This window comes from Taurulus bubalis (genome assembly GCF_910589615.1).
Source record: "Taurulus bubalis genome assembly, chromosome: 6".
Taxonomy (NCBI): Eukaryota; Metazoa; Chordata; class Actinopteri; order Perciformes; family Cottidae; genus Taurulus; species Taurulus bubalis.
The window spans coordinates 11,397,041-11,423,382 of NC_136594.1; the positions used below are offsets into that span (position 1 = coordinate 11,397,041).

The following is a 26,342-nucleotide window of genomic DNA, read 5'->3' on the forward strand; positions in this document are numbered from 1 at the left end:
ATAAAACTAGAGTTGCATAAACAGCACCCTTCTATTTCAGCCAGTTTACCAAAAACGTGACTCTTGAGTTTTTCAAAGATGACCTAAAACAGTTGGTGTTCGTCATTATTTTCACTATTCTGTCTTCTGTTTTATAAACCAAGAGCAGACGCATAGTCGGATTTACTAACCAATCAAACCATCCTGAAATCTGCTAGTGATAGCGAAACAATTTTTGTTCTTTTATTGGTACAAAATTACTACGGGTCAAACATGCACTTGGCAGGCATCTAGACAGCTGACATGTACAGAATAGAGCTCAGCAACAAACCCAAAGGAAGACCAACCAGAGCCTAAACAAAAACCACCAAGCAGCTTAAAATCCCACATCATGCAATCAAATGAATCCCACTGTTAAGATAAATGCAAAGCCAACACATACTTGACAAATAATCCTACAATGTCAGGAGCCATTGAATGGGCAAAATCGGCATAAAAAGTAGCGTTTCATCTTACCTTGGGTGACTCGTAGGGGCCTGTTTATATCGCAGGGTGCAGGCGGCTCCATGCTGCAATGTGTCATTGGCCATGACGTTTAGCAGTGAATTAAATTCTTAAGTACATCCACGATGGAGGAACAGGTGCATATTTCCCCATTTTAAACCAAAAAGTCGGCTTCTGGCTCTGACTTGCTCGCGGTAAGGCCGGGTTGTTGCGTTGTTGCCGGCATGATGGTGCAGGTTCCGTCCCCAGTTCCATGTAGCTTCATTTAAGCTAACAGCTAACGCTAGTTACACAAATGTTCACTTGTTTGTTTCGAGTCCTTCTTGGTCACCCAACCTTGTTTTTTCATATATGTATATCTTGATATTTGATTTGACATGTTTATTATGTTCGCTTCCACTTTCTTTATGAACCCCGCAAACGTCGGAAAATAACCAAACCTGCACTCCTCGAAGCGGACTATAGGCTGTAACGACAGCGAGCGATGCACACGGCACACAAACTTATCACGTCACGCGCAACGGTCAAAGGTCAACCCCGCCCACACACACACACACACACACACACACGCACACACATACACACACACATATACGTGTATATATACGACACGACATGCCGTCTCGAGAAAACAATACATATTTACCATCGTTAAAAATAATAAACAATACGTAAATGAGGCTATATGTGACACTATATGAGCTATTTGTGTTCCTGGTAAGTCTTCAAACAAACACTGAAGGGACACTCCTCCTGCCTCCATCAACCCCATTACTGTTATCATATTATCTTGTTATTTTGCAATCAAAATGAAACATTAATAAGATCCCCTGATCCCCTTACAGTTAGCTGTCACACACTTCATCAACTTTACAAACACACCAGTTGACGAAACAATCCCCCCAACGTCCAATTAGTATCTGGTCTGGAGCTTTTGCTCATATCACATGATCTTCATCAACCGTTTGCAGCCTCCGGTAGGATACATAGCACATGCGCAGCTGCGTTCCCGGAACGAACCGCCCCCGAACCGGCGTTTGAATTTGTTGGGAACATGTCACATTCGTCGGGAGGAGTCGGTTTCCATCATTTCACGTCAGGATCGGACCAGTTGTAGCAGCGCGCATGCGCACAATGGCACCACTGCAGCAACAGATACTGACGTCACCCATTCAAATCGCCAGGGCAAAGACACACACCGACCGATCGCTGGACGGTGTGCTTGTCCGACCCAGACGACCTGTGGACCGGGCGGACCTTGGAAAACGGGGACAAACCGTCACACGTCAACACCGAGCCGTAACTGTTCCTCTCGCGATCGGTGGCTTCCTCAAATATTTGTCATACCTGTCACAACGACAAAGTGACAGATTCACGGACGTTCTCGCTGCAGATTTCTGGACATGAATCTGCAGGATAAACTGACAACAGCCGCAGCGACGGGCAACACGGCAGATGTGGAGGATCTCCTGCGGGCAGGAGCTCAAGTTAACGGGGTGAACTGTTTCGGACAAACCGCTCTCCAGGTCAGAGTCAGATGCGCTTCGTCCGACGACAGGCGCATTTATTTTCGCACTTACATGTGTTTTATGAATGAAGTTAACGTCATTAATGTAATTTAATGACACCAAATGTTGCCCACAGGGGAGTCTTTCAACCAGTGCTATTGTTTATCTATTTCGCCCGCTAAAAAAAAGCAACTCACCTCAAAAAATGACGCAGCTGCGTGAATCTTTGTGTAACTTTGGAATCTTTTGAGGAAATAGCACTATCCAGCTTTCCTATAGATGGGATAAGTCATCATTAAACTAAATGAAACGAAACTATAACTTCGTATGGAGCCTTTAGACGGCTGCACGATTTACAACAGATATAAATGTTGTTACTTTGGATTATTCCTTATCAGGCCACACACTTCAGCGTGTGGTTAACGACCTGTTCATGGCGCATTATGGCTACATTACAGGTATACAATAGTCTTATGAAAGTGCTTCAAAGTCCTCATAACTTCTCCCCATTTCCCACAAAAATAAGTATCTTATAGTGGGATTAAGTCGGTATTTTTAAAACAAATCTCAGGCTATGCAACACAATTAACACCATAACACCTTCCACTCACAAACAGTATTGCCCACCGCGCACAATCTTGAAAATCTAATGTTATTTTATGAAAAAGGATCACGCGTCTCAATATGCAGACTCAGACTCATCTAAGGGACTGCTTGCATCATAACTTGCCGCCACCGAGATTGTACTGAGGAATAACACAACTCTCTTATCCTCTCAAGGTAGTTTCATAGAATGAAATTTATATTCAAGATCTAAGAAAACGAAACAAAATAGGTGCGGAGCTTCTAATGGGCTGCTGCTCAAATCGGACGTAATGCTAATCCGTGCATTGTTTTGGTGCGTTGAATGTGCTCAGTGGCTCATCGTTCTCCTATTTCCACTCAAATTGAGTGCGGTGTTCATAGGGCCTACTTTTATTTTATTTTTCAAGTGTATAACCTTTAGCTTCAGTTTACAAAAGCTCTTAATGGCACGGCCCTCGAAACATGATTTGCCTTATAGGCCCATTTCCTAATCCGGTTGAACAAATATCTGGAAGAAAATGTTATGTTTATTTTGTCGGTGTGGTTGTATTAAATTCCAGGTCAACTCTGGTCCTCGTGCTCTTTTAGTTCGGACATATATGATGCGTTTATGTCAAATCAAAAAGATTCTAACTTGCGGCTATTTCTCTGATGAAGGTGATGATGATGGGCAGCTCGCCGGTGGCTCGGGTGTTACTGAAGCACGGAGCGGTTCCCAACGTGCGGGACGGGAGCACCGGGGCCACGCCGCTGCATGACGCGGCCCGGGCGGGCTTCGTGGACACCGTGCGGCTGCTGGTGCAGTTTCGGGCTGACCCGCAGGCCAGAGACAATATGCACTATCAGCCCATCGATCTGGCCAGAGAGAACGGCCACGTCGATGTGGTCGATTTGCTCCAGTCTCTGTGAAATGGGCAGTGACATTGTGATATTTATATTTTGATTTCGGGACTCTGAGAAACGGGGCCTGAAGAGGCCTGCAGCCGAAATTATGCACAGACTGTTCTGCTGTATAACACTTTATTTATATGCCATATTCTTTGCTTGTAGGCATCTTTATTTAATTTCTTAACGAAATCAGGTGTATTGATAGTCGCGGGGTCGCTGTTATGACAAATAATGTATAGCCCACAATATTATGCAGATTTAAAGGCAGCGATTTTGGATATTAATGATATTAACAACATGTGTTGCATGTTGGTTTATGTTCCCTTGTATCATTTTTATAATGTCGTTTTACTATATTGTGTAGTAATTTGTATTTAAAAAAATAGGATTAATGTTGGTTTTCGTCATAAACCAGATTTGAAATATCTTTCCATGTCAAATATTTAACCAAAGCCATTCAAAATGTGTTTGCACTTTGAACATTATTGTCAAACGATACACTGTGCTGTGAGCATTATATTTATTCTGCAGAGTCCCACTTCCTGTCTGTAGAAATGATATTCAGAACTCGTTTATTATGCACTTTAATAAAATGTAATATTTAGTGTTTTAAGAAGAAGAGAAGCAGGACTTTATGCTTCACATTTTTTCTGAAGGACGGATTTCTGAAATGTACGAGACATAACAAATAAAAAAGATCATTATTTGATTAGGCTACATTTGATAAGTTGGTTGACTTAAAGTACCAAAGTAGATTTTTGTGTGAAGTAAATGTTTAGAAATTACTTTCTATATATTAATGGACGTCAGGTTATTGTTGCACCCTGAATGGGTCGCGCATACGAGTCAAAAGCAATAACACAGTAAAGTCCCCAAAACCACGATGAGCATAAATAACGCTGTTCTTCTGTCGAGATAAATGCTCATGCATCGGTCCAGTGTACAGTCTTAGACCTGGTATTTTAACTTTACCAGAAAACAATTATCTTGTATCTCAACAATGAATCCTGTTCACCAAATGTCTTTTGTTTTAGAAGAGTTAAATTAATAAAATCATTGGCCAAATTGCATCATGACCAAAATCTCAAATCTGAACTCAACACTTCAGGGGACATAAATGCACTGTCTTTATCCTTTCTTTCTTTTCTAATTCTTATTCTGTTGTACACTTCTTTTTTAGTACAGACACAGGAGTATTCCACCCTGCATGTCATAGCATGCGATTAAAAAATATCTTAAGTGCAAATGAAAAGATTTAATTTAATCAGTTCAAGTTGCTTTAAGCATTTTAATGTTTTACAAACAACTTCATAGCACAACTCACCATATTTTTTCTTGAGCCAATGTTCGCTGCGTAAAACATGCATATTGTAGAGACAAGCCAACAGAGAGGAAACACAAGGTAACACATATTTTAAGATACGGTGCAGTGTGACAAAATATAAAAAAAATATTGATAAGACATCGCCTGACGTGTATCCAGGCATTTACAATATTTTACTTGAAGACATCAGATTTGACTTAAAAACTATATTATTTGTAACTAAGGCAGTAACAAAGTATTCATGTGCTGAACTCTCAAAGCATTTTTATTGCATCCTGCATTATCAGCAATAAAGACACCAATGGTTTACAGGCAAATATATACATTTGAAAGTTAACAGACAACAACAACAAAATATATCTAGTATAATACTTAGAAGACTTCTTTGATGATGTTTTAAAAGTTTCGTACCCGAACATGTGGTGGGACACTGAGTGTTCCAGAGAAAAATGAGTGAACTGTGGGGGGGTTGTGTACTTTGAGTCAGGAAGAAATGGACTCCAGCTGAAGACAGAGCACATGCATTATCTATGTGAGGCACTTTTTTGTGATTCACTGATGACAAATCCACAGGCGGAGTCGAGTCTGTTGTTCGTGTCGGTGCGGGTGGTGTCTTGGATCCTTTGACACACTTAGTGTTTAGGTAATATGACCGAAGACTGGGCCATCAACTGAAACAGAAGGAACAAAACAGCTTTTTCCCCCCTTATGTACGTCTCAAAGATGTACAGCAACAATGACTGTTTCGATCACGTGACGGAAGCATTTGTTTCAGAGTAAACTGTGGTCAAAAGTTAATGTTCTTAGAAAGTGAAAAGGAAGTTCATTTTTTTTCTTTTTTTTTATTAAAAACAGATGTTACCATTACCACAATTCAAATAAAGTAATTAGTCGGGAGCTTTTTGGAAAATGTACATCAAGTGTAAAAGTTTCCAATAAACAAAGTGAAAACAAAGTTTTGAATAGAAATGTAACTTCTTACCTGCCTGCAACCTCAAATTACTTCAAGCATGTTTAAAAGTATTGTTGCAAATAGATGCAAAATACTGTGTTTATCAAACTGGTGCACTGTTATTTACACATTTAATATCTTTATTAACACATTAAGTGAAGACTAATATGTATTACAGTCATGGTGTGTTTTCATGTACAATGTTTGCAAATACAGATTTCCGTCAGCGTTGCAGATGGAGGCATCATTGCTCACACTTGTGCCCTGTGGTGAGCGGTGTTTTGAGTGGTAAAGCTCCAGATGGTATGATTACTTCTTTGAAACAGTTTAAATTAAGAGGTGGCTCGGTGAGACGGGACGCCGCATAAATGAGATCTCAGTCGAAGATAGCAGCTAAAAAGACAGGCAGACCCCCTTTCATAACCTCCCAAAAGCCTTAGTAAATGGAAATGAGTCATCATGAAGTTGATAACTTACCTTTAGAGTCTTCATTGTTTGAGCCCAGTCCATCTGACTAATCTGAGGTATTGCAGTCAGCAGGATACTGCTGGCTTTGTTGGCGTTCTCCTTCATCGTCTTCAGTACGTTGTCAACACAGACCTGGAGGACAAACAGCTGGCGTGTGATATGAATCATTTACAGAAAAGCAAATTTCCCTTCCTTTCAGTAATTTTGTATTTCCCTAAAAATGTACGATGACATGTATCCTCACTAATGCATAAGACAATGTTGGGACATTGTGTGTAGGGCTGCAACAACGAATCGATAAAAATCGATGATCAAAAGTGTTGGCAACGAATTTCATTATCGATTCGTTGTGTCGCGCGATTATTACGCCGGGCAATAAGTCGCGGAGAAGAAAAAAAAGAGCGGAGCAGAGCAACTGGCCGGCCAGCGTTTCTGAGATTGGAGTGAGACGCGAGAAAAGCTGAGGTTGTGATGTTCTCAAAAATAGAAGATCTTTGACAAGTCGAGTCTTGGCCAATCAGCGTCTTCATGTTCCTCAAACTTGTTTTTAATGGAAGCTACTAGTCAGCTTGCTATCGCGTTAGCTAACGTGTTTGGTTGTGTATTGTCGTTAAAGTTCCGTTATGTTCCGTTACAGTTCAGTCTTGCTTGTAAAAAAACGTAACGTGATGAAACATGCCGTCACCCCCCGGTCTGGTTCAGTTCACGCTGTCACTCGTTAACGTTAAACCGGCACACCGGCGGATCTGGCTGCACGTTTTTTTTTCTTCTTTTTTTACTCAAAGTAGAATGAAGCAAATCACGTAGTTGGGCTTAGCCAACAACGTGACGTCGTGGTCATAAGAGACCCAGAATGAAAGAGTTTAAGGAAGAGGACGCTCTATATGGAGCAGTACAGCTTCCCTCTGTCCCAGTATTTCATACATATTGATAACGCAGGGTATGCTAAATGCAGCCTCTGGAGGGATCAATTACAGTAAAAAGGGCTCACATTTGGCAGATGTAAAGCATAGATGTGTATGTTTTTAGTGTTAGTCCATTTTGTTGTTTTAATTAACAGCTCAGGGATGTTAAGGAGCAACCTGTTTGTGCACTTTCTGAAGATGTTTTGCACTGTCACTTCTGTTTTTGAATAAAGGGTTGGAAAAAAATTTTTTTTTATCCGATTCATCGATTAATCGAAAAAATAATCAACCGATTAATCGATGATTAAAATAATCGTTAGTTGCAGCCCTAATTGTGTGCAATAAAAAGATCTCCATGGACATTTGTGGCAGCGATGCATGAAAGGAAGCTATCCTGCAGTTGCTGCTGTGGTGAGGTTTCTAAATATCTTTCAGACAGACAGTTTTTTTTTTTCTCAAATATTTTCAATAGACGTCACTTGAAGATTGCCAGAAAAGGATGACATTTTGAGCAATGGAGCAGATTTCATGCTTATTTATCTGTCGTTATCACGTAAAGAAACTGAGGACTCACTCACACGGTCAGGGTAAAATATTTAAGTATGCCTGCATGAAATTAAGTGATGTTAGACATTGAGCCAGACGTACAGTGTATAAGTACAGTAAGTGACAACATTGTTTCCTTCCTGTGCTTGTGTTTTCTCCTGTGACCTTATTTAACCCCTCCCTTTAAAAGCTTTGTTTTCATGTCATATTCAATGATAGGTTCATGTTTTTGTGGTGTTTGCCAGGATGAAGACAGTGAAGCTGATGACTCAACCTCCCTTTGGCAGGGCTTCCACCGGAGGCTGGCAGGCAAGCTGACTGAGGGGGTGGGGGGCGGGTAGCATGAGAGGGAGTCGGAAGGATGTGGTGAGCGTTCTGCAACAGGAGGGGGAAGAGGTCAGCTGCAGGAACTCGGAAGTGGAGTTGTGAGTTTGGTTGGATCAGTGACAAATGAGCCCAAATGAGCCCACACACAGTAAATCAACTGCATTATCCAGAGTGTCTGAGGGTGAAGGTCAATCGGAAGCCAAAAGAAGCCACAAATGCTCTCGTCTACTTACAGAGAACAGATGGTGAAAACATTTGTCAAAACCCCATGAAACTAATGAAATGAAACACAATAATCGTATAGATACATTTTAGTGAGTTAGTAACTTTAGACACTGCAGAAAGAGGTCAAAAAGGTATTTAAAGTAATTTCAACTTTATATAAGCAAAGATTTTTTTCCCCCCACCTATAATTTAACAATCTTCTGAAATTCACAGCGGAAGGGAGGAAAATGTAACTTTGGACAGGACTGCCTTAAAAGTGATATATTGGCTACTACAGAAAAAAAGTAAATTTTTCCTTTCCCTGCTATGTTTGAATGTATGCTTATTTGTTACACATTCTGAAAAAGCATTATGTTTTCTTGAAAAAGAAATAGAAGTCAAATCAAAGACACTTTGTGAGACATTAATGTGTACTTAAACAATATAGGGCTATTTAAATTATCAAGCAATTTAAAAATCATAAAAAATGTGAGGACCTTGTGCACCCAAACATTGTGTTTTCTGCTACATAAAGACACTGATCACCGTGGTTTACAGTAAACAAGGTCCTCGTTTCAAGCACTACTCAGAAAATCTTCTAAACACAGAAAGTGAGGAGAAAAACAAGCTTCTGCACCGAAGTCCCTCTCTTTAAGTGAAATGAAACAAATGTTTTTAAATGATTTATATTCATCAATAAATTAGCAGGCAGAGGGGTTATATAAGGTCCCAGGAGAAAACACAAGCAGGAAACAATGTTGTTACTTACTGTACGTCTGGCTGAATAATGTCTATTATCACATAATTTCATACATGCATACTCAAATATTTTACCCTGACCGTGTGAGTGAGTCCTCTGTTTCTTTATGTGATAACAGCACTTTTTTCATTAAGTGAAAATTGAAATAATGGGTCCTATTACAGCAATCAAAGATGTTTTGCTCATACTACAACAGTCTGGTACATATTTTTTTAAACCGTGACCGTCTGGCTGCCATCATCAACATTTTTCTCATTGAGAGCAATGTGCATTTTATTGGTTCAACACAATTTTATCTGAGGAAATAATCTGTCCTCAGGGTTTCCTGTAACCTATTTAGGTAATCAAACAGTTTAGAGAATCAGCAGTCTGATGAGAGGGAATCGGGTAAATAAGGAAAAGAAAGAGAGAATCTCGAAACAGTAGAGGAATAGGGTGAAATCATCTGGGGAAAGAGATGGTCATACAGAGTAAATAACTATATAACATTACAACTAGGATGAACAAAGCTTTCTCTAATTTTAGGATACTATGACCTAGTCATGAAAAGTGAAGTTAAGATGCCTCTGAGTGTGCTCATGTATATGAACCATCATATTAAATTAAGCAGTTTAAAACGATCCAGATATTATTTAAAGTTATTTAAAATTAGCATCCATTCAAAAATCCTTTAAAATGTGTTATTTAATAAATATTCAATAAAATATAAGTGTATGTTCATAAACTGAATTATATCCATATTATATATTAAATCAGACACTGATGACACAGTGCTGTGTATTACATCTTCTTATTTTTCAACCAAAAAGGATTTTTCGCTGGTTAGGCTGAAAACATTAAGAACCACTGCTATAGATAAATAATGAGATCCAATATTTAGCTTTCTTATTTTAGTGTTTTTTTTTTCCAAAACTCAAACATTTCCAAAACTCAGAGCCCTGCACAACAAATTCCAATGTTTCTGGACTGTTGGTATAGGCACAAATGGCACAAAAAATAAAAAACTAAGAACCTTGAACCAAGCACAGAAGGGACATCAAACAAATAAAAACGTCTGTTCGGACCTCCAGTCTGCCACTCACCGCCTCCTCGTGCTCCTTCCAACAGTCGTAGTCTGTCGCCATGGCAATGCTGGCGTAGCACAAGCCGGCCTCCTTGGCGAGGACCACCTCTGGCACGGTGGTCATATTGATGACGTCAGCGCCCCACTGGCGAAACATCAGGCTTTCGGCCCGCGAGGAGAACCGCGGCCCCTCGATACTCAGCATCGTCCCTCGAACGTGACACTTGACCCCCAGGCTCCGCGCCACCTCAACCAGGACCTGCACCAGGATTTAGAGTTAGTGACTGTATCCATAAACCATGTGTTTATGTGTGTTTACATGGTTTTATTAGCCGTTCATCTCATTCTCCAAACTGTGGTGTTGAAGGAGTAAAACACTACTTGCTATACTGTGTGGCATCCGCTGATCCATTATACAGCAGCTCTGCAGATATTTATTGTAAAACACTTTTTTGTGGACCTCCAATTTTTGTGACTTTTGTGATTGTTTTCAATAGGAATAAACTGGAGATTTAAAAAAAAAAAACTGCATGACAACAGTAATCTCACTGCTGGCACTGAACATTCTGTATTTAATTTCTGAATAATAAGCAACACAATGGCAGTAATTAAAGTAATACAAGTTGTATAATAATAACTTGCATAGTCAAGAGTTTCAAGTTTTAAAAATGTTAAATAAATCCTGGTTAGATGCTATTGCATTTTTCTTGTTCGAAAAAGAGAATGACCTACATCTTGAACTATAATCGAAGTTCAAAAGCTATATCCTGAATATGAGATGTATCTTAGCTGTAAGCAAATTGACTCTTTACTGTGCAGCCGCGGTGCAGCTTTTTCAGGAAGTGACATGTATGAAATGGGATTTATGTACAGGCACTTGAGGACCCACCTCTCTGGTTCTGCTACAGAACGGCTCAGCCATAGGAATATGACTCACTCCTGGAGGACTGGTGGGCTGCCCATCATACAGCGTCTGAGCTCTCTTTGTAGTCCTGGCCAAAAAAGCACAAAGGAAGATCTGAAAGTTAGAATCAAGGCAACCGATGCAAATTCAGGACACACACACACACACACACACACACACATATATAAAAAAAGAACAAATCCAAAAAAAATAATGGGTTGGTTTGATTTGTTACAAAAACAATAAAAAGAACAAATACTGTATGTATGTTCAGCAATGACAGAAACATTGTCAGTCAACATAAACACTATGATAACAGCCGAGTGGCAAATTAAGTTAATTGTGTCATAATCTATAGAATAATTTTGCCCGTTTGAAAACTTCTAAAGCAGCCATAGTTTTAGTGATAAACGACACGTTTTCCAGAGTGGTTGAATTCTTTCCAGCATTGAATTTAATTCAATATGTTATGAACAGTACTTTACTTTCACAGCTGTTCAGGACTATAAAAGCATTAACAGAGAACACCAGCAACCTGGTCTTTAACATCACGCCAACAACAGTCATCTGATTTCCAGCTCTGCTGAGTCAGTGTGGTTCCACCAGGCCAGCCTGCCAGCTTCAGCACGTTATGGAGCCGGATCATGAGTATACAAGAGGCCGACTCACTTAGCCCAGCAATCATCAGGGATCAGGGGTCTCCCTGTATTCCCTCAGTGTTTAGTTACATCATAAAAGGTTCATCATCATGATGGGGTAATGAAAAGGTAGATTTCTAAGTGGTGTTTGATTTACTTTATTTTCCCAGGGACTGCTTAGTCAAACCACAATCATCTCAGACATCTAAAATATTCGCCGGCAGTAGGCTAATATTTTGAAGTTCATGCCCAACCCTATCTCTTACTCACAACTCTGGCATTGGAGGACACAAGTCATTGCTTAAATAGAGTTTGCCAGCTGCAGCTCCACCCTGCTGAAAATAAAGAGCAGCAGTGTGTGGGACTATGATCACACAGTACAATGCCCGTTTATACTATAGAAATCCAATTATCTTGGCTTGGCATTTCCTTAGTAATGTCATTTCAGAATCATTGTTTTAAAGAATGGCTCCTACAGCCTATAATTATCAAATATGTAATATATTCCTAAAATGCAAGAAGGAATTCGGTATGGACTACTACGCATTAAACATATTTTACCAATTCTTCAACATTCATTTCCAACACAATTCAATCATATAAGTACAGCTTGACACTTGAAAAACCTAAAGCTTTGAAATCCCAGCATTATTCAGATTGTATTGATATAAACCCCGTTTCAGTTTGCAAAAAGATGCATTACATATTATTCTTGCACCCATGTGGGATTGAGCTGTGTTTTGGTTTTATGACTAAAACAGATCGACAAAATGTCAATGTGAAAATTAGAAAATCAAAATAAAGGGTCAAGCTGGGAGGTGTTTTAAAAAAAAAGGTCAATGTGAGACAGTAATGCTTGAAACTTGACAAGCCAGCAGCACTAACCCTATCGCGACCAAGTGTTCCGTTTGGATTCGCTATAGAAAACAAGTTGGCAGAGGTGACATAACAATTGTGGATTCAATAATGTGAAGCTTTCAGAAACATGGTGTCACATGTTGCAGGACAAGTCTGAGCAAGTCAGGACAAGTCTGAACAAGTCTGAACAAGCAACTTCCTCATTTCTGATAAATAGATCTCGTCTGTGCTGAATGCTAGTAGTGAAGTTATCCAACAACACGGCCAAGCAAAGCCACAGGCTACGTGATGCAGTCATACACACCGACACGACTGTGGGAAGGAAGTATCTCAGTACAGCCAGCTGTATGCCATCTCACTGGTAACAAATAGGCCATCCTACTGAAACAGCATGTTTGCAATTGAAGACTTGGAAGCAAAAAATATGGGTAATTATTACAAATCTAAATGAACAGGAATCAGTCGCCCGTTTAATTTGTGTTTAACTCACACCAAAATCAGTATTAAAGCCATAACAGCTCGATCCACGGATCTCAATATAAACCTGTATTACAGTTTCAAACATGAGCACATCTCTATGTGGACAAGACCTCTCCATGACAGTCACAAAAACATGGGTATTATTAGTATTAGCTCAGTGAATTGAATGAGAACTGGAGGCTAAAATTCTCACAACTCAAGAGAAAGTGATACACCAAAATGAAACATAAGACAAACAGACAGGAGCCCCGACAGATGACAAGAATATCTCTGTTAATTATCATATTCGTGTCAACTATTTCTAGAGGAGGAACGACACAGTGAAAGCATTTTTATATTCTCACTGAGGCTGTGACCAAACTATGACACTTGAGAGTTCAAACAAACATCCGGCAAAGGTTTCCAATTCTTCCAGCTAAACATGATAGTTAACAAATATTGGCTTTGTCAAATGTGTCAAACATGGCGAGTCAAGTCCGTCCCCATTTCTTACTCAGCTATCTGAACACTCTTGTCACACAATAACATGAATCCTGTACGTGAGACGTGTGGGAAGATGTTTGAATTATTGTGCAATGCACATCCTGTACAGTTGTTGCAGGATGACAACCAATGGCAAACTGAATAAAGGAACACGACAGTCAATACAATCTTAACTAAAAGGAGTTTCATTCATAAAACATTATGACAAACAATTTCGCCACTCTATTCACATGAACTTCATACTGCAGCATATAGTGTTTCTGAATTGAATCTCAGAAAATGTAATCCTTTTAAATAAACACATATGCAGTAACACACTTCAGAGTGTGCAATGTCACAGATTATGACATGTTATATTTCATGAGTTCTGTTAATATGAATAAGAATGTTGTATATGAATATATATTTCATGTGATTTAAGGGTCTTAGATTATACATGTGATCAGATAGTTTACTCTAAGTCCAAGTAAAGTTTTAAAGTAAAGAAGAAACAAATCTGTCTGAACCATAACCTGCTGTTGTGTTTACAGTCCACTCACCTGTCAATAAACTGATCTATGATGACAATGTCTCCTGGCTGAATCTCCTCCCGGAGTGAGCCACAGGCCGTGGTAACCAACAGATGCGTGCAGCCCTCTTCTCTCAGTGCCCAGATGTTAGCCTGGTAGTTCACATTGGATGGCATTATAGTGTGTTGTCGCCCATGCCTAAGATCCGGAAAAAAACATTCAAGATACACATTGTTTATTCATGTCCATTGATTTTTATGTCTGAAACCTGCAAATATACTCAGAGACTACCAAGACCACGATCACAACCTCAACTTACACAACCTGTTAAATCAATGGATCAATCCTGCTTTCATCATCTTGGAAATATTTCAAAGATTAGACCATCTCTTTCTCACAAAAATCTAGAAATCATCATAATTAGTAGATGTTTACTGTAACTGCTTGCTCTCTGGCGTCAACAAAATATCCCTGTCCTGCCTCCAGCTCATCAAAAATTCTGCTGCCTGGATTTCGAGAATAGGAAACATGACTACATTTCACCAATCGTGGCTTCCTTACACTGACCACCTGTTGCTTTTTTAAATTTGATTTAAAAGATATTATAGATTACGAACAAATCCCTTTTAAAATATTTCTTTCTTTTTTTAGAATTGCTTTTCAGCTATTTCTTTTGTGTTTTAAGACATTTTAGTTCAGTTTACTCAATTGATTGGGCTTTTAGTACATTTCATTTTCTTTGTGTATTTAAATGTATTCTGTTTTAATTGCAAAGCAATGTGCAACAATGTTTAGAAAGGTACAATATTAATAAAGTTTGATTTTCCTATTATTATTATCAAATGTACTATTATTATTATTATTATTATTAGTAGTAGTAGTAGTAGTAGTAGTAGTAGTAGACGCTTGGGAACTCATTGTTTAAATGGAGTGAAATATTAATCCACTAGATGGTGGTATTCAAACACATTTTTACATTTGATATTTTAAGTTAAAAGTAAAACATCCTCTCTTACCTTGCAAGGAGCACACATTCCACGTTTTTTATCTTCCCCAGTATCAGAGCATCGGATGGCTGTTCAAGAGGAGCAGAATAATCAAATTATACAACATGGATTAATTTATAAGTAAAACAGTAGAGCGTATTGTTTACACCACTTTATTGAACAAGAAACATCTTTGGATCTTTTGACAAACCTTTCCATACGGTGTGTCAACATAACGCTCAGTTCTTCCCTCCAAGATATCGGGATCATTAAGGCCTGAACCACCAATTATTCCAATCTAAACAAAAAATGAAGTCATCAACACACAATTACATCAGAATTAATATCTGGCCAAAACACTTCAATTGTAGACACATTCATTTTTTATTTAACTTTTCATAATGTGTTTTATGTAAAGTATAGGGAATGACAGCATGAGCAAAACTCAAGATGAAAAACAAAATGTGGGGTTTATAACTCAATGAGCACACATTAAAATAGTCACTACCTCATTATCAACTGAAAAACCCAAAGACAGGATGGCATATTCTAAAATATCATATAAATTCATAGATTAACCTACTACCAATATGTTACATTGTTTAGGTTGGTTACACTGAAACCACCACATACAATTATAATCCAATGTTACATCAAATTGTTGTTGTGTAGAATATTTTGTTGACACTAATTGTAGTTATTAAAATCTTTAAGGGTATTCAGATCCTGTAAGAATACACAAGTAAAAGTATTGCAATCAAAATGTCACATGGGTTAAAGTATGGAGTAAATCACGAAAATCTACTTACGGCATATTGCGAGAGAAAAAGTACTCAATGTAGAAATATGGCCTTTGTAACTGTTGTACTACCACTTATCATATCAATAGAGTATTATTACTCATGGAATAAAGTAAAAGCAGGATTCTACTGTTGTTGGTTGAGTGGGAGCGAACTAATATTATATATTATTATAGATATATTCTATGACTGCAACCAATGATTATTTTCATTTCATTGTTCCACATATACTTGTATAATCTGTTGTATATCTTAAGACATCACATTTTCTAAGATTGTGGTATGTTAGGTATGCATCACTTATAATCTGTGAAATAACTGTTAACTAGAGACGCCAAAACATTACAGTGAACTAAAACGGACAGTGTTTCTTGCTGAAATGCGGGAGAGTAACAGTACAGAGTAGCATGAAAAGTAAATACTCGAGTACTTTCGTAATTGTACTTAGTTATATCCCACCACTATTTAACTACCTGCTGACAGCTGTCATAGCGTGTCACGTGTCAAATCAACTCAACCAGCGATGACCTTTGACCCTAACTAGCTGTTTCAACAGTACCTCGTAGAGCAACATTGCAGCTAGCATGCAAACGTTAGCTTGTATTATTTACCTTAGCTATGGCCGTTTGCTGGTTTACTAAAGATTACAAGCGTGGCTTTACTAAAACAGTACGACGCCAACAGCGAGCGTTATTCAGGAGTGTTTCCCGCCCTTCCACGTTTGTCACAGCAGCAAACCTGGCATGAAATAACGTGACCGAGCTAGTTCAGGTCTCCGCGTCACTGCGTTCTAAACCAACATAGTCAGTTTGGAGGACTTTCAGTGTGACAATACATGTCGGGTTATTACCTTAATGGGCACCACGGAAGCCATGGCGAGAATGTTAATGATTTTCAAGTTAAAGAAGTTGAGAGGAAAGACCCTTTGTCGCCACAACCGTTAACATCCGTTAGCACAACGGACATCAGACACGTCTTTTCCGGTTTGGCTTGTTAGCCTTCATAATAAGGGCATGGCGCTGAACCAACATTTTAGATGAGATAATAGCCTAGTGGTTTTAGGCTACTCATCTAGTCTTTTGGACCCATTTTTCCAAGCAAATATTATCCGTTTACCTTGCAGCAAGCAATTTGTTTCCACTTATTTGACTATGAAACCTAAGTTCACTTGATGCTTGTGACGTAATCCAACAGTGGACTTGTCTACTTTAGCTGTTTACTATTAAAACCCAGACTAACAGGCTGAGGGACATTGATGCCTGTGTTTTATGTTTTATTTATTTTTAAATGTCTTGTTTTAAATTAGAATGTCCCATCTTAATGTTTTTATACATGTTTTACCGGTTACTGCTGTACTGACTGATGAGTCGGCAACTTAATTTCGTTGTATGTTTTTACAATGACAATAATCCTTACCTTACCTTGTTTGTATTTCTGCAGCCAGCTGAGGGGAATACCGTTCAACTTAATATGCACTTCAAGCATTGTTTACCACAACACTATAACTTTTATAATTTAACCATCTCTTCCAAGATGACAATCAAACTGAATTTCATTATAATATGAAAAATAAATAGATCCTGGAAAGAACGTACTTTTGAAATGGTCGGCAACCCCGTGAAGAATAGTGTGTATTTGTAGTAATAGGCACTCTAAAATATCCAAAAACAGTGGTATAGTCAATATATAGACATATTAAACTTACTAAAATTAAATTAGGCCTTGACATTTCACATCTTGACAATTTAGAAAGCAGAGTATGATGTTTTTAGGAAATTTCCAGTGCTCAGTTTTGTCATAAATGTAAACTGCTGGGAGCTCAAAAGGCCGACATCACACACACTTGAAACTATAAAGAACACAAATTCAATTGCAAGGATAATACTTTTCCCGGCTTTATAATCAAGAAATGAGAAGTTTTACTTTCAGCGCAATCAGCACTTTGTAGGAAGTTAATTCTATAGCAACAGCTGTATTTTGAGAGGTACAGGAACTAAATAAGAGGTTTGAGATTGCAGAATTTTAATGCAGAATTATGATCACTCCTCCTTTGTAATATATTCAAAAATATTTTACAGTAATTTACTTTATTTTGAGAAAACCGACAGCAAACAGTTACTTATTACAGTTTATTTTAAATAATGTTCACTACAAAAGAGTCCATTCAGAAATCCAAACACCATCCGCGGATAAGTACTACTCTGTGTGTAGCAGGTAGACATTGTTTCTCAATAAGATAGCTGACTTATGACCAAAAAAAAAAAATCACAACAAAAAACTAAAACAAAATCACTGTAATCAATACCATCCCTGAGAGCACCGTGGAAATAAAAAATCTTTTAAAGAAAATGATTTTCCTGAATAAGAATTGACACTTAAAAAAGATTTGCAACCCCCAATATAAATCCATTCTGCCTTGTTCATAGTGGCACTTTGCACATTAAATATCATTTGTTTAGGTGTTGGCACAGTCATGTTTGCCACTATCCAATGAACTATCACCATAGAAATCACTTGCAGTGGCATTTACAGATATGTTTATTTACTAGATCCTTCAAGGTCTGGAGGTCTTCAACATATTGAACATTTTGATGGAAAATACTACTGGCAGCCACTAGCTGTTGATGGGTGAATCCATCAGTTCCCTCCTGACTATCAGGAATCTGAACTTCCAGAAAACTACTCCAGAGAGTCCGGAGGGGCGGCGTCAAGTGGGCCATCAGTGGTACTGTTGATGGGGTTGTCCTGGTTAGTACTGCTGGCCTGGTCGGCATCGTCGTTTGCGAAATAATCGGCGTCACTGTCGATGGTAATGACAGTGGGCGAGTGCTTCCCCGGGCGTTCGTTACTCTTGTGCCTTTTGCTTTTCTTCTTGTGTTTCTTCTTCTTCTTATGGTGACGCTTGCTTCGCTCGTGAGAGTTTTCCTCATTGACAAGCTCCACGCTAAGGCTCCTGCTCGTCTTCCTCGACCTGTCTTTGGATTTTTTACGGCGTTTCTCTTTGCTCTTTTTCTTGTGTTTTGTGGATAAAATGGGGGCGTCACCTTCAGCATTTGAGTTCATGAGTGCGTTTTGGGACGTTTCCTCCAAATGTCTGGTTTTGTACTTCCTCTTTCCACCCGGCTTGTTGTTGTGAGGTCTCTTTTTCATCGAAGGGGAACGACTGCTGGAGTAAGTCTTAGAACGAGAATGCCTCCTGTCCCGTCTACGCCTGTCCCTGCTGCGGCTCCTGGAGCAAGAGTGACGATCCGTGTACTTGCGGCTGCTGTAATAGTAGGACCGCCTCTCTGTGTAATGCAACCCACTATCATTTCCTTCTTGGCTGTAATGCCTATATGACTGATAGCTGTGATCACGGTCCTTCCTCCTGGAGATCACCGGGCTCCTGCTGGAGTGCCTGTGCTCTGCACTTCTTGACCTCCTCTTTCGCCGATGGTCCCTGTCCTTTGACAAGGGCCTCTCCCATGATCTGTCTTTTCTATCCGACTTACTGGATGTCTTGTGTCTGCTAGATGTTGAAGAGCTACATATTTCTTTTGAATCCAACTGATGATAGTGGTCAGTTTCTACATGTTCTGACTGTCCAGCGCCACTTCTATCACTACTCTGTGAAGCCATAGGACTGAGGCTAGGGAAGCGGATGTGTTGAGGTAGAAGAGGCACTGCTTTAATATCTTCACTGGCAGACTCGTCAGAGTCAGAGGACAGCTGAACCAGCTCCGGAGTCCTCTCTAATGTTGGCTTAACACAACTTATAATGACACAGTCATCGCTGTCATAGGACAGACACTCTTCATTGTTAACTTCAGCCTGAGTCTCGTCTGTTTGGTTATGAGAACTAATTTGCTGTGGAGAGGCCCCAAACCCCAAATGTGTCTCCTCCGCTAAACTGCTGTCTGAGTCTGAGTCGAGGACCGACAGACACTCTGCCCTCCCCTGCTCTGCCGTCGTAGAATACGATGGCCCAGGCGTCTCATCGTCCCACATAGAGTGGCTTAACGAAGACGTGGAGTCTCCTGGCAGGTTCAAATCCACTGAGTGTTCCTCATCCTCTGAGATAGCTATTACAGACGAACTGGAGCTGCTGTCTTCGTTTGAAGAAGCGGCTGGGCAGTCATAGGCAGCATGCTGGTCATAGGCCTCAATATTGAAGGGAGACTTTGCAAAGCTGATGAACTCATGCAGAAAGTGCTCTGTGCGCCCCTGGAGGAACGGCCTCAGCTCTTCTTGAATAGCTCCATTCTCCATATCATAACGTGTAATGCGTGACATGATGATGTGTTGAACTATGTTGACCAAAGAGCCGTGGGCTCCGTAAAGCACAATCAGTTCTCTTTTTAGCCAGGGGATCAGTCTATGCAGGCAGGCAGGATTCCTTCGGAAGAACTCAGCCGAGGTTTCTCTTAAGCGGCCACCATCACGGACACTCCGGATCCTCACGCCCTGTCGATACAGTTCCCTCCTGAAGTTCACCATTTCTGTCTCTCTGAGACTGTTCAATGCCCTGCCTTCACTCGCAGCTCTTTTCCTGGCTGCCAGCCTCATCATCATCCGCCGCAAGTAGCGGTCCTGCGGTTGTCGGGGAGCGTTTGCTGAAGCCTCAAACATTACTCCATTGTCTGGAGGTGGAGAGGTCCTTCCTAGCATCTGTCGATGGACTCCAGTAAGAGTTGTGCGGTATCTAAACCGCACTCCTCCAAAAGTCCCGAAAGAGGCATTATCCACCGGCAGCAGGTCATACTTCTTAAAGTCTTGCTCTGATTTTATAGTGTGATAGATTGAATTGAAGGACTGTTTGCATAAAGGGCACTCGGCTTTGTTCTTGGACCACTCATGAATACAGCGGAAACAGAACTTGTGCAGGCAGATGTCCAGGTAAGAAATGTTGTTAAATTTGTCTAAACAGATAGGACATTTGGAGTCCGGCGACACCTCTCCAGACATCATTTCAGAGATTTTCCTTCTGCTCTTCTTCTGGCTCTGCTGCAGGGCAAGCTTGATTGCTGACATAATCTGACATGAAGAGAAAAAAAAGGGTTCAAATTATTATGAGAATTCTTGCCTATACGAAACAAGAATGGTAAGGCAGCCATACAACAACCTGTAAAGTTCTGCCAAGGTGCTGCAGATATGTCTAAAATGAAACATATGAACCATTCAATCAAATCAGAGAAAACATTATTTATTGTGCCAAATTAAGTTGCACATGCTGCGTCATGAAAATAAACTGTCTTTTTTTTACAAATTAAGTGGACACTGTGAATCATTGCAGTGGATTATGACCTGCTATTGTTGACAGGTGTGTCCATGAGTGTTCTTTATCATGTTATAATTAATTAATAACAATGAACAATGTATCATCGTAAAGGAAAATAATAAAATACTCTATGGCTAGTATATATCTACTTTCAATAGTATGACATATCAGTTAACATGACTGTCTCTCTCTGAATGCGTGCCTACCGATACATAAATAACCTGACACACGTTCAAGAATACCACACAGTCCCACTTTAACAACACATAAACGGGTTGAAAATGTTGTTATATCACGAGAGTATCTTGTCGGAACAAGAAGAAACGAAGTTATACCAACTAACATGTCTTATAATGAGAAATGGCGCAGACTTAATGACAGAAATTGATGCTTAAATCAAACAGATCATGGATTATGTTATGCTAGCATTATGGCCGTCTGTGATAAGTAACAACTGTCACGATCCTCACGTTACATCATGCGCTGTACACATTTAGCACCGTACTCATAGGCCGCTAATTTAGACAGCCATGCCACCACCGAAAAAAACACGTCTGAATAACACTACAATTAAATCCATACTCGTTTATTCCTTCGATTGTGTCGCTTAACGTTGGTTAGCCTAGCAGGTCGGGCTAACAACCACCGTCAGTTTGTGCGACTAACGCTAGTTAAGTGTTAGTTTCGGTCACGTTAAACAGCTGCGAATGTCAGATATACGTGTTTGTATTACGTCAACAATCCTGACGTTCACACACGCTATTCTGTCAAAGCTACAATTTTCGGTTCAAGCTTCAAACTCCAGCTCACGAACTGACGGACTTGGTTCGCTAAAGTTAGCATGCTAGGACGTGATATCTATGTAGCATTAGCAAGGGAGGCTAGGACCACTCCGGGTAGCTAACACGACCGAGAAAAGTTGTGCAATATTTACGTTTGGCTTCCTAAAACACGAATGCTGTAGGTAACCGATCAGCCTCCTCCGTCTCGTCGAAACCCATTCAATTCTCCATAACTATCATTCAGGTGCGACACTAAACCAGCAGAATGGCTTCATAACACTGCTTCCAACTCATACCGAAGAGTAGTTTTTTTTTGTTTTTTTTTTAATTCAAACTACAAACCACTTCCGTCCTTCAGAATAAAAGCGCAGTTTTTGCATTTTGAAGAAGTTTTTACAGTAAACATGACTACAATGAAAATGACAAAACAACAAACTAAAACACTCAGATTATTTCCTATTTGCAGTTTAGTGACAATAGCTATTTTGCAGTGTACGCACTGTAATCCGCATGAAGCACACTTCCAACCAATAGTCAACAGAATAAGAGCATTAAAGCCTAGTATTTATGTTACATGATACTACATAACAATATTGCACACAAAAAACATTTTATGTTCATTCGGCTACAACTGTAATTTGGAAAACCAGTGTATTTTAAGATATTAAGTGGTTAGCATTAAGCAATACAAATATTTATAATAATATTTATACTTGTAATTTCCACTGTCATGTGTATCTATTTACATTCATTTGTAATCACTCATACTCATAAATTACTTGATAATATTTTATTGGCATATACACAGTTTTTACAACAGAAAATCATTGAACTAGTTCAACTTCAGTGATGGCCATGGCTTTCAGGGAGATCTGGAACAACTTCACCCGTTTCCAGAATGGTGTCACCCTGAAACATAAACAAGGACAAACAATTAAGAAATACACTTTTCCTCCACTAAGACATCTCATAGAACAGCTCCCTGAGGCCACTGTCAGAGCTTCTCAGGACTGTGGCTTGTTTGCATGTAATCAGACTGTGGCACAATCAGATCTTACTGGTAAATCAAGCCAATATGCGACTGCATGTGCAACAAATGCAATTAATAAAAGAGTCATACTTACAGGGAACAGCTTGGGTTTCAATTCCACAATGCCATATGGCCTTTGCTGTAAGGGAGAATGGCATTGTTATTTAGTATGCTGACACCTGCATGCATTGAGTATGTAATGTGTGTAGTGATATATGGCACCCTTGTTTTTAAAATGCTACTTGTATGCTACCTAAATAATTAAATAACACTTTAGATAATTAAACATTTACATTTGTATGCAGGCACATACACAAGTTCCTTAAAGAAAAGCTCACAGAGGAAATACACAATAAAAATAGCATCAGCCAATCTGTCGCCGTTCAGAAACTTAAGCATTCACACAACTGTCGGTCTAACTCTATTGCACATAACTCTTGGAGACAGGAGTCCTACTTCATACAGTTATTTTCCCCAGATATGTACCACATTCGTCAAATGTAACATCTATCAGGAATAATGTAAAATATTTATATTGACTTACAGCAACATGGTATTTCACACAGTAGTGGACAATCCAAGCCGGTATCAACAGCCGTGTTAATGTGAAAACTCCACCTTTGTATGCGTTGTAGGTCTGCAGGGAGATAGACATGAGACAGGTTATCGTATATATAGTTCAGTAAAAGTACATAATTAATCAGTGTTAATTCAGACCGCTCCAAACAGACCATGCATACTTCAACACAGGCTGGTGCTTTCTCTTTAACTAGGAGTAGGTCAGAAGTTTATGCATGCAAAATATTCAGATGTAAAATACTCACAAATAGTGTGTTTTTTTTAAAATATTGAATCAGAATAGTGTTAGACTTTACATGAAGTGGACCCAAACTACTCTGACAAGTATCAGATGTAGAATCAAGTAAGATGGACTAAGATAACGTAAGACTGTTTCAGTTCTTACTAAAAACTAATAAAAAGGATATTAATATTAATGAACACTTCACCAGGCGTGTTGGTTTCAACTCCCCCCCCTCAGATGGCATTTCATAACAACGTCACTTGTCTCTACAACAAGACTGCAGCTACTTCATGGGTTTATTTGACCTCGTGTAACCACATATAGTCCCTGGATAATATGACATGCTGATAAGACCCTTCATACTTTATTGTCAAACGATAAACTACGTACAATACGCACAAGTTATTGTTTTATCAATTGGTCGAAATAACAACAAGCCCTGTCGTGTTCAGAGAGACAGAAGGAGGTTGCGTTTCTCCACGTTGGACGATCGTGAACGTTTAACTGTTGTAACTAACGTTGTATACGTAAATATGACAGTAGTCACATTATGTAAACCGTCAGTTTGTTTCCTGCGTGTGTTCAGTCAGCATCGGTGGTTGTTTTGCCAGCTAGCTCGCGTTATCTGTGCCCCGGGACTCACGTAAAGTCTCCACAGGCTCTTGGGCTCCAGAAATCCAGCCCAGAACTTGGCGACGGCGCCGGGAGCTTTCGCTTGTATTACGGGCTCCCTCGGGCTGAGCTCCTGGTCCTTCAGCCACTTCCTCCGGAGCGTCGTAATCTGCTCGACGCGGAGCTTCTCGTCTGGTGTGTACCCAGACATCGTTTTGTTTTTTTCTTCTGGATATTCAACCTCCGAAGACCTACAATGACACCATGGAGGACGCTTCCTTCTGCAGGCACATGAAGAAGAACAAGAACCGGAAACGGAGACACAAGTTGGACCCGTCGACATATTTTTGTGCGACACCTACTGGCCTGGAAGAGCACATGCAACATGGTACATCTTTTTTCTTTTTTCTTTTTTCTTCTCGTAAAAAAAGCAGAGTGCGAGGAGAGCCATAAGCAGTGAAGTCCTTCAGGAAGTCAGCTTTGCTCACAACTTGTCTTGCATTACCTTGGTTCAGTCCATATATTCAGTCCATTGGTTTATGCCATAGGCTATTCATAACATCAATTATTTTTTACATATGTGAGTCACACATCAGTGATCAGCATGATGACAATGTGCATTAATAACCTTTCATCAACAATGTCACATGTTTGGTGTTCATGCCCAGTTGTATCCACTAGAAAACCAAGGAACCTAGTGCATTTTTTATGAGCAACTGGGCCTTTAAAGGGACATTAAGGACACCGCTCATTTTAGATGTCAAAGTCAGTTTACCTGTCTTGGTTAGTTCTTCACTGCCTGTACAAAAAAAACAGTTCTGCAATTAATTCTGTGGTTCTTGAGGAGCTTTGTCAAGGCTGAGACAAATGTTGTATTCATGATATTGGACTTTATAAATATAATATAATTGACTGTAATGTAAATCTAAAAATCAATGTGATAAAACTATGCTGTGGCTGAATTCTCTCGTATTACTTGAGTGTGCCATGGTTTTTATGCATGCAGTTCATGTTTATTAAACTGACTAATGTCTGTGCCGGATAGCGCAATGGGCCAGCGGAGAGCAGTGGACTTTTGCAGGTCTCTTGCATGTCTCCATTCGTCATTTTTTGTCATTCAGGGACTATATTTGTATGGGTTCAGTGACAAACTTAAAGCAAGGAATATATGTTTAGTGATGATTTGACATAGTCAAAAATAACATTTTGGATACCATGGCTCCGATTTCTAAAGTTTCAGTATCTTTAACCATGGGACCATGCTGCATGGTGATTCTGTACATTAAATAAAAATCGATTGATTGATTTATATGAGAAAACATGTCTAATATCCAGATTATAAACTCTTCATGTGGTCAATACAACTCCGGTAAAGTAGGGGGCCACACACACCCTTCACGCTGGTGTGTTGCCCGCTTATTGACCAAGAGAAGAAAGGTAAGCGGTCCGACGCGTCTCTGGTCCGGAGAGTCTGATCCACCGCCGCTCACTCACTCAGCCTGTTGGTTCTGTCACATGGAGGATAATGAATGTGACCGGCTAACGTTGTAAGCTGTGAAGAAAAGGCACAGCAACCAGACCTTCCGCAGACGTTTAGCAGCCTGATATTTCATTGGCGGTAACGTCAGGTGAGATTTCTCTTGTTTCTTCAGGACCGGTTAAAACTCCAGTGACTCTCGGTTAGTTAGCTAGATACCACAGCTAAACTTAATTAACCTTGGTGGAGCTGTTGTTGTGGTAAACCAGCTGTCAAATTATCCACGCAGTCACGATTGAACTGTACAATACCCAAATAATAATATGCCCACTGTCGCAGTACAGTCGTTTAAGAGGCTAGGTCACTGCTAGCTGTCCAGGGAGCTAACCTAGTGCGTCACAGTCTATGGGACCAACGTGTTGTTAGCAGGAGCATTAGCCATGGAGCGAAGAACAAGTCATTACCTACGATGTAAAGCCATAAGTCAAGGTGACACGTGGACAGATTGCATAAGTGACAGTGACTTTACTCAGACACTGTTTCAGTGTATTGTTAGCTGTTGGAATACGTGAGACTTTGATATTACGATGTGTTGTGAAGAATAACAAACACATGGAACCAAGGACGTGTTATGGTATGCCGTAGAATGGCAAAAAAAGGATTGTTTGTCTCAAACATAAAATGAGATTCTCCTTCCAGTTAATTAGGAAG

At 39.7% G+C, this 26,342-nt stretch overlaps 4 protein-coding genes across 4 annotated transcripts; 1 reads left to right on the forward strand and 3 right to left on the reverse strand.

Moving 5' to 3' along the window:
- Positions 1 to 1,886: 1,886 nt before the first annotated feature.
- On the forward strand, positions 1,887 to 4,251 carry cdkn2a/b (cyclin-dependent kinase inhibitor 2A/B (p15, inhibits CDK4); the record flags this gene model as incomplete). The annotated part of the gene is made up of 2 exons (XM_079219080.1): positions 1,887 to 2,009; positions 3,234 to 4,251. The coding sequence occupies 2 exons, from the start codon at positions 1,887 to 1,889 to the stop codon at positions 3,483 to 3,485; spliced, it is 375 nt and encodes a 124-aa protein (XP_079075206.1). The 3' UTR covers positions 3,486 to 4,251.
- Positions 4,252 to 4,748: 497 nt separating this feature from the next.
- Positions 4,749 to 16,598, reverse strand: mtap (methylthioadenosine phosphorylase). The gene is made up of 8 exons (XM_079219654.1): positions 16,522 to 16,598; positions 15,083 to 15,169; positions 14,902 to 14,960; positions 13,916 to 14,083; positions 10,903 to 11,005; positions 10,033 to 10,272; positions 6,218 to 6,340; positions 4,749 to 5,459 (listed from the first exon to the last, which is right to left on the reverse strand). Exons 1-8 carry the CDS (start codon positions 16,543 to 16,545, stop codon positions 5,421 to 5,423), a joined length of 843 nt encoding a protein of 280 aa, XP_079075780.1. The 5' UTR covers positions 16,546 to 16,598; the 3' UTR covers positions 4,749 to 5,420.
- A 1,242-nt stretch (positions 16,599 to 17,840) lies between these two features.
- On the reverse strand, positions 17,841 to 21,986 carry toporsa (topoisomerase I binding, arginine/serine-rich a). The gene is made up of 2 exons (XM_079219653.1): positions 21,863 to 21,986; positions 17,841 to 20,684 (listed from the first exon to the last, which is right to left on the reverse strand). Exon 2 carries the CDS (start codon positions 20,679 to 20,681, stop codon positions 18,351 to 18,353), a length of 2,331 nt encoding a protein of 776 aa, XP_079075779.1. The 5' UTR covers positions 20,682 to 20,684; positions 21,863 to 21,986; the 3' UTR covers positions 17,841 to 18,350.
- A 499-nt stretch (positions 21,987 to 22,485) lies between these two features.
- ndufb6 (NADH:ubiquinone oxidoreductase subunit B) lies at positions 22,486 to 24,439 on the reverse strand. Its single transcript, XM_079220220.1, has 4 exons — positions 24,186 to 24,439; positions 23,285 to 23,377; positions 22,835 to 22,879; positions 22,486 to 22,619 (listed from the first exon to the last, which is right to left on the reverse strand). Exons 1-4 carry the CDS (start codon positions 24,363 to 24,365, stop codon positions 22,554 to 22,556), a joined length of 384 nt encoding a protein of 127 aa, XP_079076346.1. The 5' UTR covers positions 24,366 to 24,439; the 3' UTR covers positions 22,486 to 22,553.
- Positions 24,440 to 26,342: the final 1,903 nt, after the last annotated feature.

Bases quoted from the DNA above. Each gene is read 5' to 3' on its own strand.
- toporsa (XM_079219653.1), bottom strand. From the start codon at position 20,681: ATGTCAGCAATCAAGCTTGCCCTGCAGCAGAGCCAGAAGAAGAGCAGA.
- mtap (XM_079219654.1), bottom strand. From the start codon at position 16,545: ATGGCTTCCGTGGTGCCCATTAAG. The intron at 15,170-16,521 runs GTAATAACCCGA...TTTTTTGTTTAG, and splicing joins CTTCCGTGGTGCCCATTAAG to ATTGGAATAATTGGTGGTTC. The intron at 14,084-14,901 runs GTAAGAGAGGAT...TCCGGATCTTAG, and splicing joins GAATGTGTGCTCCTTGCAAG to GCATGGGCGACAACACACTA.
- ndufb6 (XM_079220220.1), bottom strand. From the start codon at position 24,365: ATGTCTGGGTACACACCAGACGAGAAGCTCCGCGTCGAGCAGATTACG. The intron at 22,880-23,284 runs GTAAGTCAATAT...TCTCCCTTACAG, and splicing joins GTGTGAAATACCATGTTGCT to CAAAGGCCATATGGCATTGT. The intron at 22,620-22,834 runs GTAAGTATGACT...TTTATGTTTCAG, and splicing joins TGAAACCCAAGCTGTTCCCT to GGTGACACCATTCTGGAAAC.